The sequence below is a fragment of the Myripristis murdjan genome, chromosome 21 (genome assembly GCF_902150065.1).
Source record: "Myripristis murdjan chromosome 21, fMyrMur1.1, whole genome shotgun sequence".
Classification (NCBI taxonomy): Eukaryota; Metazoa; Chordata; class Actinopteri; order Holocentriformes; family Holocentridae; genus Myripristis; species Myripristis murdjan.
In genome coordinates this window covers 31,553,577-31,569,901 of record NC_044000.1, presented here as the reverse complement: position 1 = coordinate 31,569,901, position 16,325 = coordinate 31,553,577, and the positions used below count along the sequence as shown (strand labels likewise).

Here is a 16,325-nt window from a genome sequence, read left to right as displayed (position 1 = left end):
GCCATAGTGAACCTTTTTAGATTGCTGTAATTACCCTATAGTTAAAAAAAAAAAAAAAAAGGAGGCGTGATATTTCCCGGAGGCTATTGTATGTTCCTCTGTTTGCATTTTGAGCTGTCAAAATGGAAAACTGGGCTCTGCTGTTACTGATTCTGCTTCAAAATCTGTAGAAATATACGCCTCTACCATAAGCAGCACCGACATACTGTATGCTGTGTGTGGAGAAAACAATCAGACAGAAAAATATGAAACACTGTTGTAGATGTGCTGCTATGCACACAGCATAGAAGGAGGAACTGTAGTTGAAAATCATCATGTTAAGTGCAAAACATCCTGCAGTAAGCCTTGAAATGCATTGTATTGACGTTGTAACTTCTCTAGCCTTGCTCTGGAGTTTATTGAAATGCTTTCACACCAGCTAGTCCACACTGTGGCTCAATTAGAAGAAGACCCCCAAAGGCCGGACCAGAAGAAGGTCCAGATCTAGGTTTAGACATTGAAGCAGTCACACCATGGCTGATAATGCTCCCTGACCAGAAGTAGGAAAGAGAATGAATAAAGAACATGAAATCTTCTTGTGTTTGGCTTGGTGCTGTGTGTTACTTACAGGTCACACTGCTGTTGGTGGGCACCACCACGGGGTTGAAGCGTGGGCTTTTCACAATGTCCTGCCAGTGGATGGTGTCTGCATGGCACAGGAACTTGTTCTGGTCCACGTACACACCTCCACTCAGGATCTCTGAAGGGGAGAAGACAGAGGACACAGATCTTTACCTGTTACAGGCTGCTGACAGTAGACAAAACCACATACACTACTCACAAAAAGTTAGGGATATTCGGCTTTCGGGTGAAATTTCAGGATGAACCTAAAATAGATTATAACCTTTACAGGTGAACTTAATGTGACCTTCTGTAAACTTTTGAATGCACATGTCCAACTGTTCAATGTTTCAGTACTTTTTGCACAAGTTGCTGTTCTCTAACAAGGAGTTTAGCGGCAAAATTCACATCAGGTGTTTGATGCTCCAGCTCATCGAGGTCGTATCATTAGGGAACGGCTGCTGGAGACTGGGGTACCTCAGATGGAGTGGCCTGCACTTTCTCAGACCTGAATCCCATAGAAAACCTATGGGATCAGCTGAGTCGCCGTGTAGAGGCTCGGAGCTCTGTACCCCAGAACCTCAATGTCCTGAGGGCTGCCCTTCAAGAAGAGTGGGATGCCATGCCTCAGCAGACAATAAGTCGACTTGTGAACAGCATGAGACGTCGTTGTCAAGCTGTAATTGATGCTCAAGGGCACATGACAAGTTATTGACACTGACATGTTTGAGATGAGGAAATCACCAGTGCATGCTTCTACTTAAATGCCCTATTTTCATGATATAATATCACTGTAGCGCGAACTTTTTATATTTTCCATAAATTTCACCCAAAAGCCAAATATCCCTAACTTTTTGTGAGTAGTGTATGTTTAAATCATTAACGTCATTAACAGCTGATAAAAAACATGTTTTGGATAGAAATCTACCAAAATGGATGATGGTGTCCCCAAAATTAACCCTGCCTTTCCATGTGCATCCATACTAGCTTAACTACCAAGTTGCTTCTTAGGGAAAGCAAAGGTCTTCCTCTTTGGAAGCTTCTGTGACACCTACGAATGTTCCTCCTGTCAAAATACCAGAATAACTTTTTATGCCTTCAAGTGCAAATTGGAGGCTCCTGCGTGCTACGTGGGAAGCAAGAGCTTCCAACTTGACTGGCACTAACCATAGCAGCTTAAAAACATCAAACATGGCTGGCATTAAAAATCTGTTTTCTCCCCCAGTTGGTTTTATACTACTACCATATTTTCCCGAAATTGTCCCAAACATCACGTGTCCACTCCCAGAACAAAAACTCAATCTCTGTAAACTTTTTTTTTTTAAAAGATGCAGTTGATGGACACCACCACGTGAATAGGTAGTGCCCTTTAAATCTGATTTTTCTCTAAATCATCTCCAAATGTATTTTTTTTTCTTTTCTTTTCTCAGTGAGGCCCAAAAAGCTCTACAAAGCGAGCGTGATGCAGCCCAATTAAAAATGTTGAAATTCAAAGCGAAACTGACCCAAACCTGTCAGGACCTGTTGTGAGTCTGCGGGCCTCATCAAGGATTAAAAGTTCTACTACAAAGACCAAACAGCACAAAAAGTTGCTTTATCCCCCATACTTTCTACATTTTTTAAGTTTTCTCCACTATTTTCTCCATAATGTAAATGAAAAGTGTCAACTTGGAAAACCATATTTCCTTGAAATAACGACTTAAAAAGTAAAGTGTTTGTGTGTGTCTGACTTATAGAAATGGTACATAATGATGTTTCCGGCATGCACTTGAAGGCACTGTTGGACTCAGTACAGCACATCGAATAAAGTTATACAGTCCGTCTATGGACAGACACTAAAAAAAATTACACACACGTTTACTAAGGTCACATTGGGGGACATTGCATATAATAAAATTCATTTTCTGGAGACTTACCCTCACCCCAACCACTGACCCCAAAAAGCAGCTTTTTCCCAATGGGGACACGACTTTTGTCCCCAGTTGGACATGCTGTCCCCAGTGAACTGGTTTAAGTCTGGTGTGTGTGTGTGCCCCTGAAAGTAGTCAAGAACACATCCACACACACACTTGCACACATGCGTGAACCTAAATCACAGCCAATATTGCTCAGCAGAGGTTTTTCGGGGGTTTGGAGGTGCTGGCCTCTGATCCGCGCTGGCCTTCAGACCCACACATCTGATGATGGCTGAAGCCCGCGCAAAGCCGCACCATATTGCTGTTATTACGACCCCTGATCTTCTCTTGTTGGGTTGTTTTTTTCCCGTCAGTTCCCCTTCCCTTCCGACTTCCCACACTGCAACCAAACAGAATCGGCTACACCCCGCTGCCATCGCAAACAAAATCCATCTTGGATTTAAAGCCCCAGCGAGGGACGGCGGTTCGAACAAGTTCTGTAACTTCATATTTCATCAAGGTGGAAGGGACGAGGGCCGGGTATCCCGCCATCCCTAATATGCATTGCATTGTCCACCGATGATCATCAGACTTAGAGGGGGGGATTGAATCCTTTCGCCACATACACAAATGCACACACAAACAAAGCCCGTCGAGTGATTGGACACGGAGGGTGGCTCTGATTATTGTTGTTGTGCGGGCGTTCGGAGAATGCCTAATCCTGACTTTTGTGTGAGAGCGAAAGAAAGCGTATGAAAGAGGAGAGTCAGAGAAATAAAGAGAGGGGGAAGAAATAAAGAGGACATGAAGCCCGGTTGCAGATTTGCATTATTTACAGGGCTTGGGTGTTCCCATATCTGCACACAAACAGATTACTCACACAGGGCTGAAACAGATGAGACACATAATCATACATGAAACGTCCCGCCAGCGCCGCACAAAAACACACATACACAAAAACAATATCGTCCCACAAAGGCCTGATTAAATGATCCTCCTCGGTTGATATGAGGCGGTGCTATTACCACCATAACCAGCCCTCTTCCTCCCCCCTCTCCCTCACTCTATATGTCTTTCTGCGTCTCTGGGAGAAAATTAATCCCGGCTCTCACCATGCAAATCACACATAATTCAACTTGTTCTCGCACTGGGAAGCCTCGGCAAAAGTGGGGCAGAGGACAAACTGACATATAAAAGCAAAGCATCGCCGCAGAAATGAAAAGAGAGATCTCAGCTCTGGTAGAACGAGAGTTTGCATGACGTTGACCCCCATCCTGGGTGACTGGACTTATCGCATCAAATATATCTGTAGATGCACCTAACGCTGCGATCAGACTACACAAAATCTGAATTCCCGGCATCATACCCAAGTATAACATTGGCGGTTTTGGGTCAGGTGGCTTTAAACAGTGTTTTCTGGGAAAAATGTTCCAAAAAGCATGTGGACTTTGTTTCCTGCACCATGTTTCTGACTGTCAGACTGTTTGATTTTTAACCCACGACCACCAGCCATCGTCAAGATGCTGGAAGGTGCTGATAAGAGAAGGTGAGATCTCTTCCTGCTCTCGACGAAGGCGGACGCTTTTTCTCTAGCTCCCTCCTGCCCTTATCTACCCTGCTTTGCTCTCTGTCTTGTGTTGTCTCAGTCAGCTCTTCTCGGAGCCTCTCTCTGCATTCCTCTCCGAAAACCCACAACAATGGATCTGATCAGCTGGTCTCTCAACGCAATTGATCAAATTTTCTCTAACAGAAAACTGGGCAAAGGAGAGCCCGCATGCCCCGCCGGAACGTTTGCCGCTGGGTACACCATGGACTCCTGGGAGAAGTGGAGGGTGATGTGCCTGTCGATTCTTTCCGTTGAGGATGTTGAAGACGTCTACATGATTGGATTTATGATAACAGGATTTCTGCTGATTGGTACTGGTGGATTCCTGATTTATCGCAAAGTCAAGGGAGTGTTGGCAGCAGTTTTGGCTCTGGAGAAGCTGCCAGCCATGATTGAAGGTTTGAGCCGAGCCACCAACACTCAGACTCATGCGTTGCTGGAATCAATTCGTGAATTGATTCGCAAGCAGGAAGAAATTCCTGGTCTTATACGCCAGTTGGGTGACAACTAGGAGAAGTTGGGGAGCTCGTCTCTGAGGTTTGTGCCATATTTTGGACTATTCGGAATCACTGAGAGTACCACAGAGACTTAAGGCTGATGGAAATTGCAGAGTCAGTCTAACCCAAACAATCACCCTATCTACAATTCGGCGCCCATGCGACCTTGGAAGGCCGTTATCTTCGCTTTTCTCCTGGAGGGTTATGCAGACAGCTGCTCTCTCCCCCGTATCCTCTCCCATCACCTTCCTGGGAGTTTCAACTCTGTACAGACTCGCAAGGCCATCTCCTGGGTAACGACTGGGGTTGTCATCTTATCAGTCGCCAGAGACAGTGCTGTGTCTGTACAGCGAAGAAGCTCTTGGACTTACATCCCTGGAACTCAACGCCTTCGTTGGCCCCTGCCCCCTCTCCCTCCCGTCCTGGTGGCAGGTGGGCGGGGCAGTCGCGCCAAGTGGCAGCGGAGCCCCACGTCTGTGCTGGGACATCTCCCCCCTCCCCAATCCCTTCCTTCTCCACATGTGCATTGTCTCGAGTCATGTTGTAATGTTCTTGCATGTGCTTATTTGTGCTGGGGTGTTTTTTTTCCAAATGCCATGTTGTACTCCCCTTGGAGCCCAGTTTGACATTTGACCTTTTTTTTCTCCCTTCCTTCCCTAATGTACCCCTTTCTCATCTGCCAAAACGGAGGCGCCACGTGGCTGCTGCCGAAGTTCTCCTGGTCCTGTAAACCCCTGTATTGTCATGTCTTTTGTGTTTCTTGGACGGGATGTAACTTAAAGACATTTCGTTATACAGTTTTCTGTTATAATGACAAATAAAGGCATTCTGATTCTGATTCTGATTCTGAAGTTGGGCTTAACTGTGTAGTTTGGCCTCTTGGTCAGCCAACACATGGCAGGACATCCGTCACTGTCAATGCCTGATCTGTTATAGATACCCTGCTCTTTAGATCTAGAGATATAAAGATCCATCCAGTTACTTTATCAACTGTATTTTTGATTATTACAGAGACTGGAACAAGATTGGACCTAGAAAATCCTTGGAGTATTCATGGATGTGTGAGGGGAAAAAAAAATGGATGAAAACTGGTGGATGGCCTTAAAAGTACTTCATCTAAATTCATCAGTATGTCTTAGCTGTCTGTCTCTCTGTCCATCAAAACCTCCAGCGGAAAAGCCTGTAATGGAGATTTGTAATGATTTGTTGTGACAAATCAGCAGTGTTCAGTTTAAAAAAAAAAAAAATGAATGGCTTCACCAGGGTTTTGTGACTTGACAAGATTGGGAGTGATAAATGAAGCCTTTACGCCGTCCACTTATGACCGATTTCATGTCTTATCACCCAAAACATGTCTGTTTGAGTCCTTGGAATTCACCAAACAAGCCTCCAAAAAAAAAAAAAAAACCCTGTTGGAAAGAAGCTTAAGTGCACGGATCCGTCCAGGAAGCTAATCAATCAAACAGTTGGCAGGGAGCTGCGATAGTAGCACTCCTGCCAAAAAGGGATCGTCAAGACACTTGTGAACTGATGGGATGTTTACAGTCAATTTTTTTAAGGCTGTAATTATTACAAGAGCGAGTGATGTGCACAGCAATCTGGGAAAAGCCTGGCGAAGGAAAGAGACGTCCGATTTTAATGTGAGTAACGGAGATGCGTCTTTCGCAGCATGTCAGGTGTAAATGTAAGTAATGTTAGTCATATTTAGATACAAGATGGGCATGAGAGGCATGTTATTGCCAGGAAACACACAGGAGAAAAAAATAAGGACTAGTTAGGTTATCATTTGGCGGTATAGGCTATATCTGACACCTCATGTGCCTCGTGCTGCAGTATAAGGCTTTTCTAAATGTTATTATCATCTTTGTAGGATCATGTACCCACCTCTGCTACATAATTACTTGACATTTTTACAAGCATCACAGCGATTCCTTTGTGCACTCTGCCTGAGAGCTAAGAGCCACGTCGAGCTTCTGCTTTTTCCTCCCAGATAACACTGAGAAGCAGAGCGTGGAGAAGTGCCGCTCTGTGCCTCGCATAACTTTGAGTTTAACACATTTTAATGTCTCCGCTCGACGAGTGTCATTGGCTTGTTTGTTGATCATGTGACCTCTGACCGGCGGCAACAATATATCCACTCTATATGATCATAATTACGAGTGTTGAGCGGTATAAAACCCCGCGCTTTCACTTCAAACCTCACGTTTCCTGACTCCGAACCTGCAGATTAAGCTGTCAAAATGCCATTTTCTTGCCCTGAGCTTCTCCTCAACATTCTCCGTCAACCATAATTTCTGCACATTTAGCTGTATCTGATAAAAAAAAAAAAAAAAGGTTGATGGGAACAGCAAATGTTGAATAGAATCCATAACATGTGACTAAAACTTAATACAGTCACTTGAAGTGGATAGATGTTATATTTGCTAAATAGAGATGCCATGATTTGTGATGGAAACACATTTTTACAAAGAAAAACTGGACGTGAACATTGGTTTTAGTCACATGACCAGTTGGTCTTTGACCTCTGACCTCTGCCAGAGCTGCCTGTCTGAGGTCAGAGGTCAACAACACCAACAGATGCAGGTGGATAGAAAAGAAATCAACATTTCTTTGTTTTTCATACATGAAAAGAGCCTGATGGTGATATTAGACGGGAAACTTCAGTGCAAAGCGACAGTTTATAAAGACTGGAGGATCCAAATGCAAAAATACATCACTGCACAACCAGAGGTGGAAGTATATTTTTGCTTACACTTTTGTACTTCTCTACTGCTGCGGCTTTGTTGGTTCTGCTTTCTGTCATTTCCAAATTTCCAATATTTTCATGAAAAAATTGCAGAAGGTCAATAGACCAGCTGGTAAAAATGTGGAATAAGTGTTGAGAAAAAAAAAGGGGAATAACTCAAACGTCATATTGTGCTTCATCAATTTTGCACAATGCACCTTTAGAAGAATGCAGTTTGAACTGTGTACTCTCATCTTTTGTTACTGCATGGAAAAGATCACAGCTAACACGGTCACTGTTTGGAAAAAATAACAGTAATTTTTACTCCCGGCACATTTTAAACGAGCTACTTTTACTTTTGATTTTCGCAGCAGTACTTCCATTTCCACAAAAAAAAAGAACAGAACAAAGGTGCAAAACCAGGCAGAGACATGTATTTTTAAAATAATTATAATAAAAAAATGTTATCCGTAGCAAAAGCCATGGGAAGCCATGTTTTATTGGCTTTACATGTGTTTGTTTATGCTGTTATTGTATTGACTTTCAGCGCATAAAGCGACGTATGGGAGCTTTAACAGGTGACAGGGTAAGTTTAAGACGCACACATACATGCACATTTACACACACACACACACACACACACACACACACACACGCGCTGCGTCACACTACATGACTGGCAAAAAGCCAAACATGAATGAGACACAAACAGAGTCGGCACCGCTGCCAATCCGCTGGCCCCTGGAGGACGCAGGAAGATGAAACGCAGATGAAATAATGAGGAAAATACACACATACACAACATAAACAGGCGTAAAAAAAAAAAAAAAAAAAAACACAGCCTGTGCTCGACAGTGGCACCGAGTGACCCTCAGCATGATGAAAAAGGCTCCACCATTCTCTAATGCTTTTCCACCCACATGGTGCACTCGATATAAGCCTGCACACACACACACACACACACACACACTCTCGTGCGGCGCGACGTGACCGAGGTGAAGATGGAGCTTAAATGGAGTTTAAATGCCCCCTTTCTACTTCCCCTGTTAGCTCTTTGCCCAGGACAGTTACGGTATCAAGGCCTGTGTCACTTGGACATGAATAATGCGCAGACACATGCTCCATAATACATCCAGGAACATGCAAACACACGCACAGCCCGGCTTCTATTAACTGTTAACGTGTGATTTGCATAGTCGCTGGGTGTGCCGGCGGCGGCGGCGGCGGGGGGGAATCGGCGGTGAAATCCTGCTGTTGATTGTTTGGTGGGAAGAGAAAAACAGCGTCTTAATTAGCTCGTTGTTGCAGCTCGAGCTCACGCTTCCAAACTATCCCTCCCGACTCGTCCCGAGAGCCACTCCAAACGCCGCTAAACGAGCGCGTGGCTAAGAAAGAAAAAAAAAAAAAAAAAAAAAAAAAAAAAAAAAAAAAAACACACGGCGCTCCTCGGCACCGGGCTGCATGACCGGAAAATAATAAGAAATTTAGGAAGGCAGAACAAATATATGCAGCCAATTATTTCAACGGTAAATGCTCATTGTGATTTTTTTTTTTTCTTCTCTTTTTTATTGCAGTGTGGGGATGAATTTGATTAAGTCTGGGAGGCAAATATCAAACTCGTGTTAAGGAAAAAAAAAAAAAAAGCCGTATTAATGAGTTTGTGAGAGTGAATTAATGTGCGCTGGGTGGGCCGTTTAATGAAGAAGTATGTAGGACAATGGGAAGGGAAACACTATGATAGACAGTCCGTCGGCTCCCATGTCGGTGAATATCCCTCATTATGTTCATACTTTGTTATTGTGGCCGGCCGGCACCATACGTACACACACACACACACACACACACACACACACAGCCGGCCGAGCAGACAGACGGTCAGAAAGAGAGCGAGAAAGGCCGCGAGAGGCTCAAACAGTCAGAAAATTCGACAGACAGCCGTTCAATCAGCTTTTCCTTTTCGCTGGTGGCGGCGGCGTTGGGGATTTCAGAGCCGGCCTCTGCTGTACATCCCCATCGACTCGGAGAGGGAGCTTCGACTGGCGCCCGGTGGGTCAATAAGGCGAAATTCAGGGAGGGGGGGGGGGGGGGGGGGGGCAGAGCTCCTAGATTCGCCCCGAACCGTGTGCAAGGCTGGGCTCGACATCCAGACGGGCAGAAACGGTAAAACAAGAGAGGAACCCGCACTGGGGAGAACGCCAAAAGGAAAAGCAGGTGTGTATATGTTCACTCCAACACACACACACACGGGGCTCAGGCATAGCAGGGTAGGTACTAATGAGTCCCTCGCTGCTTCGCCTGCCTTGAGTATCAATACATTTTACCAGTTTGCTTTACCTGTAGGCTTGTGACTGGGAGGATTTTCTCTCCCATGCCCAGACCGGCTGGGAGGATGTGGGAAGAGGAAGAGAACGAGGAAAACTCCGTCTCTCCTCAGAAATCTGTAGTTCTGCTGAGGTGGAGGAGAAACTGTGCAGCTGTGAAGGAAAACGAGCTGCTGGAAAAGAGCAGGATGTTCAGAGGACTTCTGCTGGGTAAATAAAGGCTGCGACGCACACACACACACACACACACACACACACGCACACACACACACACACGCTCACATGACAGCTCACGCTTCAACTATTGATCCAACAGGAGTGGAGAAAAAAAAAAAGTCAGTCAGTGGTTTCATGGTGAAGCTGGAAAATGTAAAAATAAATATAAATTAAAATAAATAAGAAAGACACTCTCAAGGTTTTATTCAGTGTCTCTCTGCTGCTTCCTGTCTGTCTGCAGACGTGGACTTTTACATCACAGACGGTGAAATAATGAATGAATGAACGAGTGACGGACAGTGGAATGGAAAGAATGAAAGTTTAAAGCGAGCAAGAAAGAAAAGAAAAGAAGAAACCTCGTTGAACTTAAGAAACCTCCAGTCCATCTCCTGTCTGTCCTTGTCCATGTTCATCCACCGTCTTCGCACAATGTTCTTGTCTCCTACCTGAAACGGGCCGAGCCAGATCAAACCGGCCGACCGGCGCCTTTTTCTGCTTGAAGTTTAATCATTTCTTAGTCCTTCAAAACGTCAGGCCAACTCCCTCCAACCTGAAAGATCTCTGAAATGCAGCGGGCGGCTTCTCCTGCCGTCGCTCCTTCACGGTGGACGGAGAACAGCTCTGAGTTTCCAAACACATGATCCACGCCGCGAGCCGCTTCTCTTCTCAAGTCCAGCGTCTTCATATCGACCTGGGGCCGGATTCTCTTACGATTAAATTCCCTCTTAAGTTCCACTTTTTTCTTATATTTGGGTTTAAGAAGAATCTTAAGATATTTTTGAATTCACAAACAAAATATCTTAAGAACCCAAACAAAAGATCTTAAGAATGCCCGCAACTTTATTCTTATGCTTTTTCTTAAGTATAAATGGGATTCTTGAAATAAATGATCTTACTAGTATCGTAACTTTAAGACAGGTAAAGGTTGTCTTAATTAACCACATGCTGTGTGAAGGTAAGCCATTTTTCAAACATCTTTGATTAATTTAGAGCCAAATTTGATTATATAACATAGATTAATGTAGTAATACCTTAATAATTTGACATTGTTTCAGTTAACATAGTGATAATCGTTATCTAAAGTGTAATTCAGCCTAATATCTAAGCCAGTATTTAGACACATATAGGCACATATATTGTTTCTGAGTCTATATGAGGACATCTTGTTTAGCCACCAGTCACCACTCAAGTTAGCTAGCATTAATGTAACTAATGTAGCACTAATGCAACTAGCTAGCTACAGTAACGTTAGTTAGCTCACAGTTAGCTAACGGTAACTTTTCGAACTGGTACTTTAGTTGCCAGTCGCTCGCGCTTGTGCTCGCGAGGCTGTTTGTTCACTGATTCTTGGGAATTTGGATAAAACAGGTTTTAATTTTGAAAGAAAAAAGTGCGTTAAATTACAAAATCTGAAGGTATATCATTATAGGCCAAGGTCTTGGCTGTTCAGCAATGTACCGGTGCAACCTCCTCTTTTTGCATTTTTTTCATAAAATACATTTTTCCAGTTATTAGGCTCCTTTGTTTTTGTCAACACGTCACTGTAATGTTTTTTTTTTTTTAATTTGAAAAACATATTTTTGTATTAAAGAGACTATTACTTCAATAACTCAACAGCACCAAAGAAACATATTGTAAGCATATTCATGTAAAACCAATATAACTGCCTCTGACGGTGGTGACACTAATCTGACGGTGGTGACAGTGGCCTCATTAAAACATACATTTCCAAAATTTATACCACTCAAGTCAATGGCTTCTTGCTTAACAACTTTATTTAACTATTTGGTACAAAAAATAACAATCCTGAGCTCTGTTATAAGCATTTTTCAGACTTCAGTCATCACCGTCAGACAGAAAACCTGACGGTGGTGACGTCTGACGGTGGAGACAAAAACCTGCTCTTTCACATGATAAGCATGAGTTGTTCACATTAGCCAGCTTGTTTCCCCCCTGTTGCTACCTGCATCAGACCTCTTCTTAAAAAGTGTACATTTATTCCATAATCTAATTTAATGTTTTTTATACAGAAGCGACGGTGTTGACATGTTATGGTTGTGACAGTAGTAGTGTCCCAAAATATGAAGAGATTTAAGAGAAAATAGCAAACTTCCAGGAGCCTGAGCAGTCTTGAAGCATGCAGTAGAGCTGACGGTTTGAAAAGGGCTCCTCAGGAATGTAACTGACCTTGTAGTTTTTTTATTATTATTTTTTAAATATATATCTGTCGGTGATGACGAATATCTGGGACACATTTTGAGCAACCACAAAATAATAGTAAATATTGTTCAAAACCCATCGTTTGTAGTTTTTAATACATATTATGATGTACTCTTTCATGTGGTAAAGATATTATTCAATGAAATTATTACTTTTTGTTGTTTTAATCAAGTTGAAATGATTATCTCCTATCCGAGGACAACTGGTTTTGTAGGGCATGGGCCAACATATAATCATTAAATTAATACAAATTAAAAATAAACCTATAAAAGAACCTTATAGATGTGCAAAGGACCCCCTGATTATGCCCTTGATTCTTTTTATTCATTAAAATGTTGTAAATTTCCAGCAGAAATAGCATTTTTCTTAGTGGGACGTGATTTATCCAAATTCTCAAGAATCAGTGTGTTTACATAAAGGTAGATAGTTGCGAAGTTCGCAAGTGGAAAAAATCAAGAAGTTCGCAAGATAATGTGCAGTTCTTAAGAAAATAATTGGGAATAGCGCTTGAGAACATTCTAATGAACTTCTCATTTTTTCCTCTTACACAATGCCTTAAGATTATTAGTAAGAACTTTTTAGAGAATCCGGCCCCTGGACCGGAAGGACTTTGTTATGAAGCTGTCATGATCATCCTCCAGTTACGACTCATAAAATAACCTGCCATCAGAACGTGACTGCTCCCCTGTGCAGCCGAACTTTCCTCAAACCCACAGAGCGTCCCGAGGTCTCCGCAGATCCCAGACATGTCCCGCAGACGTCCAGGGGAACAGCTCTAAAATGACGCACGAGACACGAAGATCTTTTCTATGTGATGTGCTTCTGCAGCCGTGAAACAGCAGCGTCTCGGGTTTTGCTTATTTCCCTCAGTATAATAAGTGTGATGGAGCTTCTATGAAGAATTGATGATGTAAAAACCCACTTTTTTCCCCTCTGCCAACTCATGTAAAAATAAACTGGAACAAAGGACGCCGTGCTGTGTGTGTGTGTGTGTGTGTGTGTGTGGGCTTCGCAGACGGCGCTCAAAACGTTGATGTCAATCACAGCCGGCGCCCCGGCGGCCGAGCGGCCCGGCGGCTGGCAGGAGACGGCGGGACAGCGAATCCCTGCCTCTCCTCTCCAAACAGGTGAACCCCCCCACCCCCTCCCATCCATCATCCGCTGCCAGCATCCTCAGCCTCCGGCCCGCCGTTACCAAGGAGATGCCTCTGGATCCCTGAGTGTGTATGCATGTGTGTATGTGCAGGTATGCGAGAGAGGAAAAGAGGTATCTGTGTGTGTGTGTGTGTGTGTGTGTGTGTGTGTGTGTGTGTGGTTTTGAGTGATCACTGAGTGAAACGCATGGTAGGGCAGTTGTGTGTGCAAGCATGTGAGAGTGTGTGAGAGATAATGTGTGTGTCTGCGCATGATGTGAGAAAAGAGGCACAATATGTGCAGCAAAAAGACTGATAAGATGTCCTGGTAACAACTGAAGTGCAAGTACACACACACACACACACACACACACACACACGCACACACACACACACACATTTGCAACAGCACGCATACATCTGCACACAATATTGTATTTCACCCCAACACATCATGTCACGGCGTGCCAAAGCATCACATTAACCAATGAGGAAGTTTCGCGGTGTAAAGTGGAACTTCATCGGCTCTCTGACCTCATCTCCTGTGAGGTCGGCGGACGCGGCGCCTCCCACGGGAACGCCGTGCCATTTTAACGCCGTTAACGGCGCGGTCCCCGAGTGGAACGGCGGTGCCCGGCGCCCATTCAAATGTAATTGTGCTTTTATGTGTTTAACTATTGACCTGAAAAGAACAACTGCATTAACTCAACTACATAAAAGCGCTTTACGAGAGGTTCACCAGAGAGGCGGCGGCGCTGGGACTCCGCTGTCTCTGAGCACACTGCAGTCAGGAGCAGCCGAGTGTGTGTGTGAGTGTGTGTGTGAGTGTGCATGAGTGTGTGTGTTAAGGGGTGAGAGTGGGCTAGAGAGAGAGGAAGAGACAGAAATACAGAGAGAGAGATGGTTAGATATAAAGTCAGATATAAAGAAAGAGGAAAAGCAGAGAAAGGTCGTGACAGACTGATGAAGGTTTTTATGCAGAAAAAGAGAGAGAGAGAGAGAGAGAGAGAGAGAGAGAGCTGAAACAAAGTGGACGAGCTCTTGTTACTGTGTGCATGCATGTGTGGCCGAGGGAACACGGGAACAACACATTAAACACACGTGTCGTTTGAACATTTTGGCTCTGGCACTCACAGCATCACGTGCACAGCGCCGCACATTTATCCTGTGCAGTGCGGCTTTCATAACCACATTCCTAACCATGCAAAATGCAAGTGAAGCCGATTAAGAGGACGCAAAAAACTCCGAATTCAAAACCTGATAAGAGAACTGTGCTTGTTTTCCCATGTTTCATGTATACCTTTATGCTTTTTAAGTGACAGTAAGTGACAAAAGCTCTGCAAAAGGCGGCTGAAAACAAATGACATTGGGGATAAATGAAAACACGGCGGTGGTAAAAGACATAAATCTCATTGCGAGTGCAGCAAACAGCGACAGCGATCAGGGAAGGAGGCGGCGGGAGAAACGTCTGTCTTTCAAAGGGACAGAGGAGGAACTCACTCAACGGACGTTTTTTGAATTTTTCAATCGGCGCAAGAGCATAAAATAATAAGGAAAACCTAATAAAGGAATATCTTATCTTATCTTATCTTATTAAAGTGACAGCTTGGATTCTCGGGTCCTATATTCAGCCGCAGTGGCAGTGATACGGCAGAAAATAGTTCCACCACTTTTTGGAAGCACCGCAAACTATTTACGAGTTCAAGCCGAATGGGATTACCTCATTTAAAACTAACTCACCTGCAGCAAAAAAAAAAAAAAAAAAAAAAAAAAAAAAAGCAAATAACCACTATCTGAAGTTGTGAATTTATGCCTTTTTTGGTATTCTGCCAGCGGTGTGTTAAACCTTGGGGGTCCTCAGTAAAAATTTCAGTGAAACCAACCAACCATCCAAACAAATACATAAATGATATATTCAAATTAAAACAAAATCAGCATTCAAATATTGAGTTTGAATGCCAGCTAATAATCTAAGCTGAGGGTCAGGCTTCAAAAACCCCACCGATGGATATGAATAAAGCTTTAAATGGGATCTTTTTTCACCGCAAACAAGTTGCACACATTGTTTTGTTTTGTGTTTTTTTCTCTTGTCAGAGCAGAAAAGCCTCTAAAAAGCCCCATCATGATGCTAAAACTCTCCATTGAAAGGCAGGATAATGGGAATAAGAAGGTGAGAGATACATATTCATGCTTGTGTGGAATCAAAATTGTGTATTAGAATCCATTTGGCTCAAGGTTGTTGTTTTATTATAATTTTTTTTTTTCCTGCACTGAAAGAAACTGAATCATGTCGGGGTGTGGAGAACAGAGGCAGACTAATGTTTGAGTTTTAATAACGGGACAATATCAGCCCAAAATATCTGCAAAAGCGATATTATATCACTCCGGTCCAAGCGCTATCCTCCATCTTCTTTATCCTCATGTGTTGAGCTACAGTAGGTGACATGGGGGGCGTCGGCCACGTGTCCACCCCCCCCGACCCCCCCTCCAAATGTATGCCTCTCCTCCGGCGAGGTAATTGCGTTTAAAGGCTGCTTATTAAATTTGGCCCGTCCCTCACGCAATTGTTTCCTACGAGTCTTTATGAAAAATGGCTGAGATTTAGGGATTATGGAATTACACCAGAGCAGGGCGAAGCATCTGCTTAAAGACGAGAGAGTGAGAGGGGAAAAATAAAATCACAACAAAATGGTGAAGTCGGTTGTGAGGGGAGGGGAGGGGGGGCGGGGACGGGGAGGGCGCATTTTTGCTTATTTTCAATTTAAGCTGTGATAAAACCCTCGTAATCTGAGCCTTATGGATGAGAAAGAGGATGAGGAGGAGGAACCGGGGCACAATAACCAGAGACAAAGCCGCGAGGAAGGAAGAATTAAAAAAAAAAAACACAAAGACGGAAATGAGGAACGAGACAACAACAAAAAAAACAAAAAAAGAGAAAGGAAGGGCTATCGTGAACAATCAAATGAGCGATTAAAAAGAGAGTGAAAGGACCTTCAATGGCTGCTGCTGAGGGCCACTTAGCTTATCAAGGCTGATGTGTGATCAGCCTGCCAGCTGAATTAAAATGAGTCACGCTCTCTGGAACGGCCAGAGAAAACAAAACAGGGGCTGA

General features: G+C 43.7%; 1 protein-coding gene across 2 annotated transcripts in view; it reads right to left on the bottom strand.

Moving 5' to 3' along the window:
- erbb4b (erb-b2 receptor tyrosine kinase 4b) overlaps positions 1-16,325 on the bottom strand; it is a 516,511-nt gene that overhangs the window by 182,855 nt on the left and 317,331 nt on the right. For both annotated transcript variants that reach the window (XM_030080353.1, XM_030080354.1), the window contains exon 4: positions 608-739. In XM_030080353.1, coding sequence (XP_029936213.1) covers positions 608-739 — 132 coding nt within the window. The remainder of the gene's footprint in view (positions 1-607; positions 740-16,325) is intronic.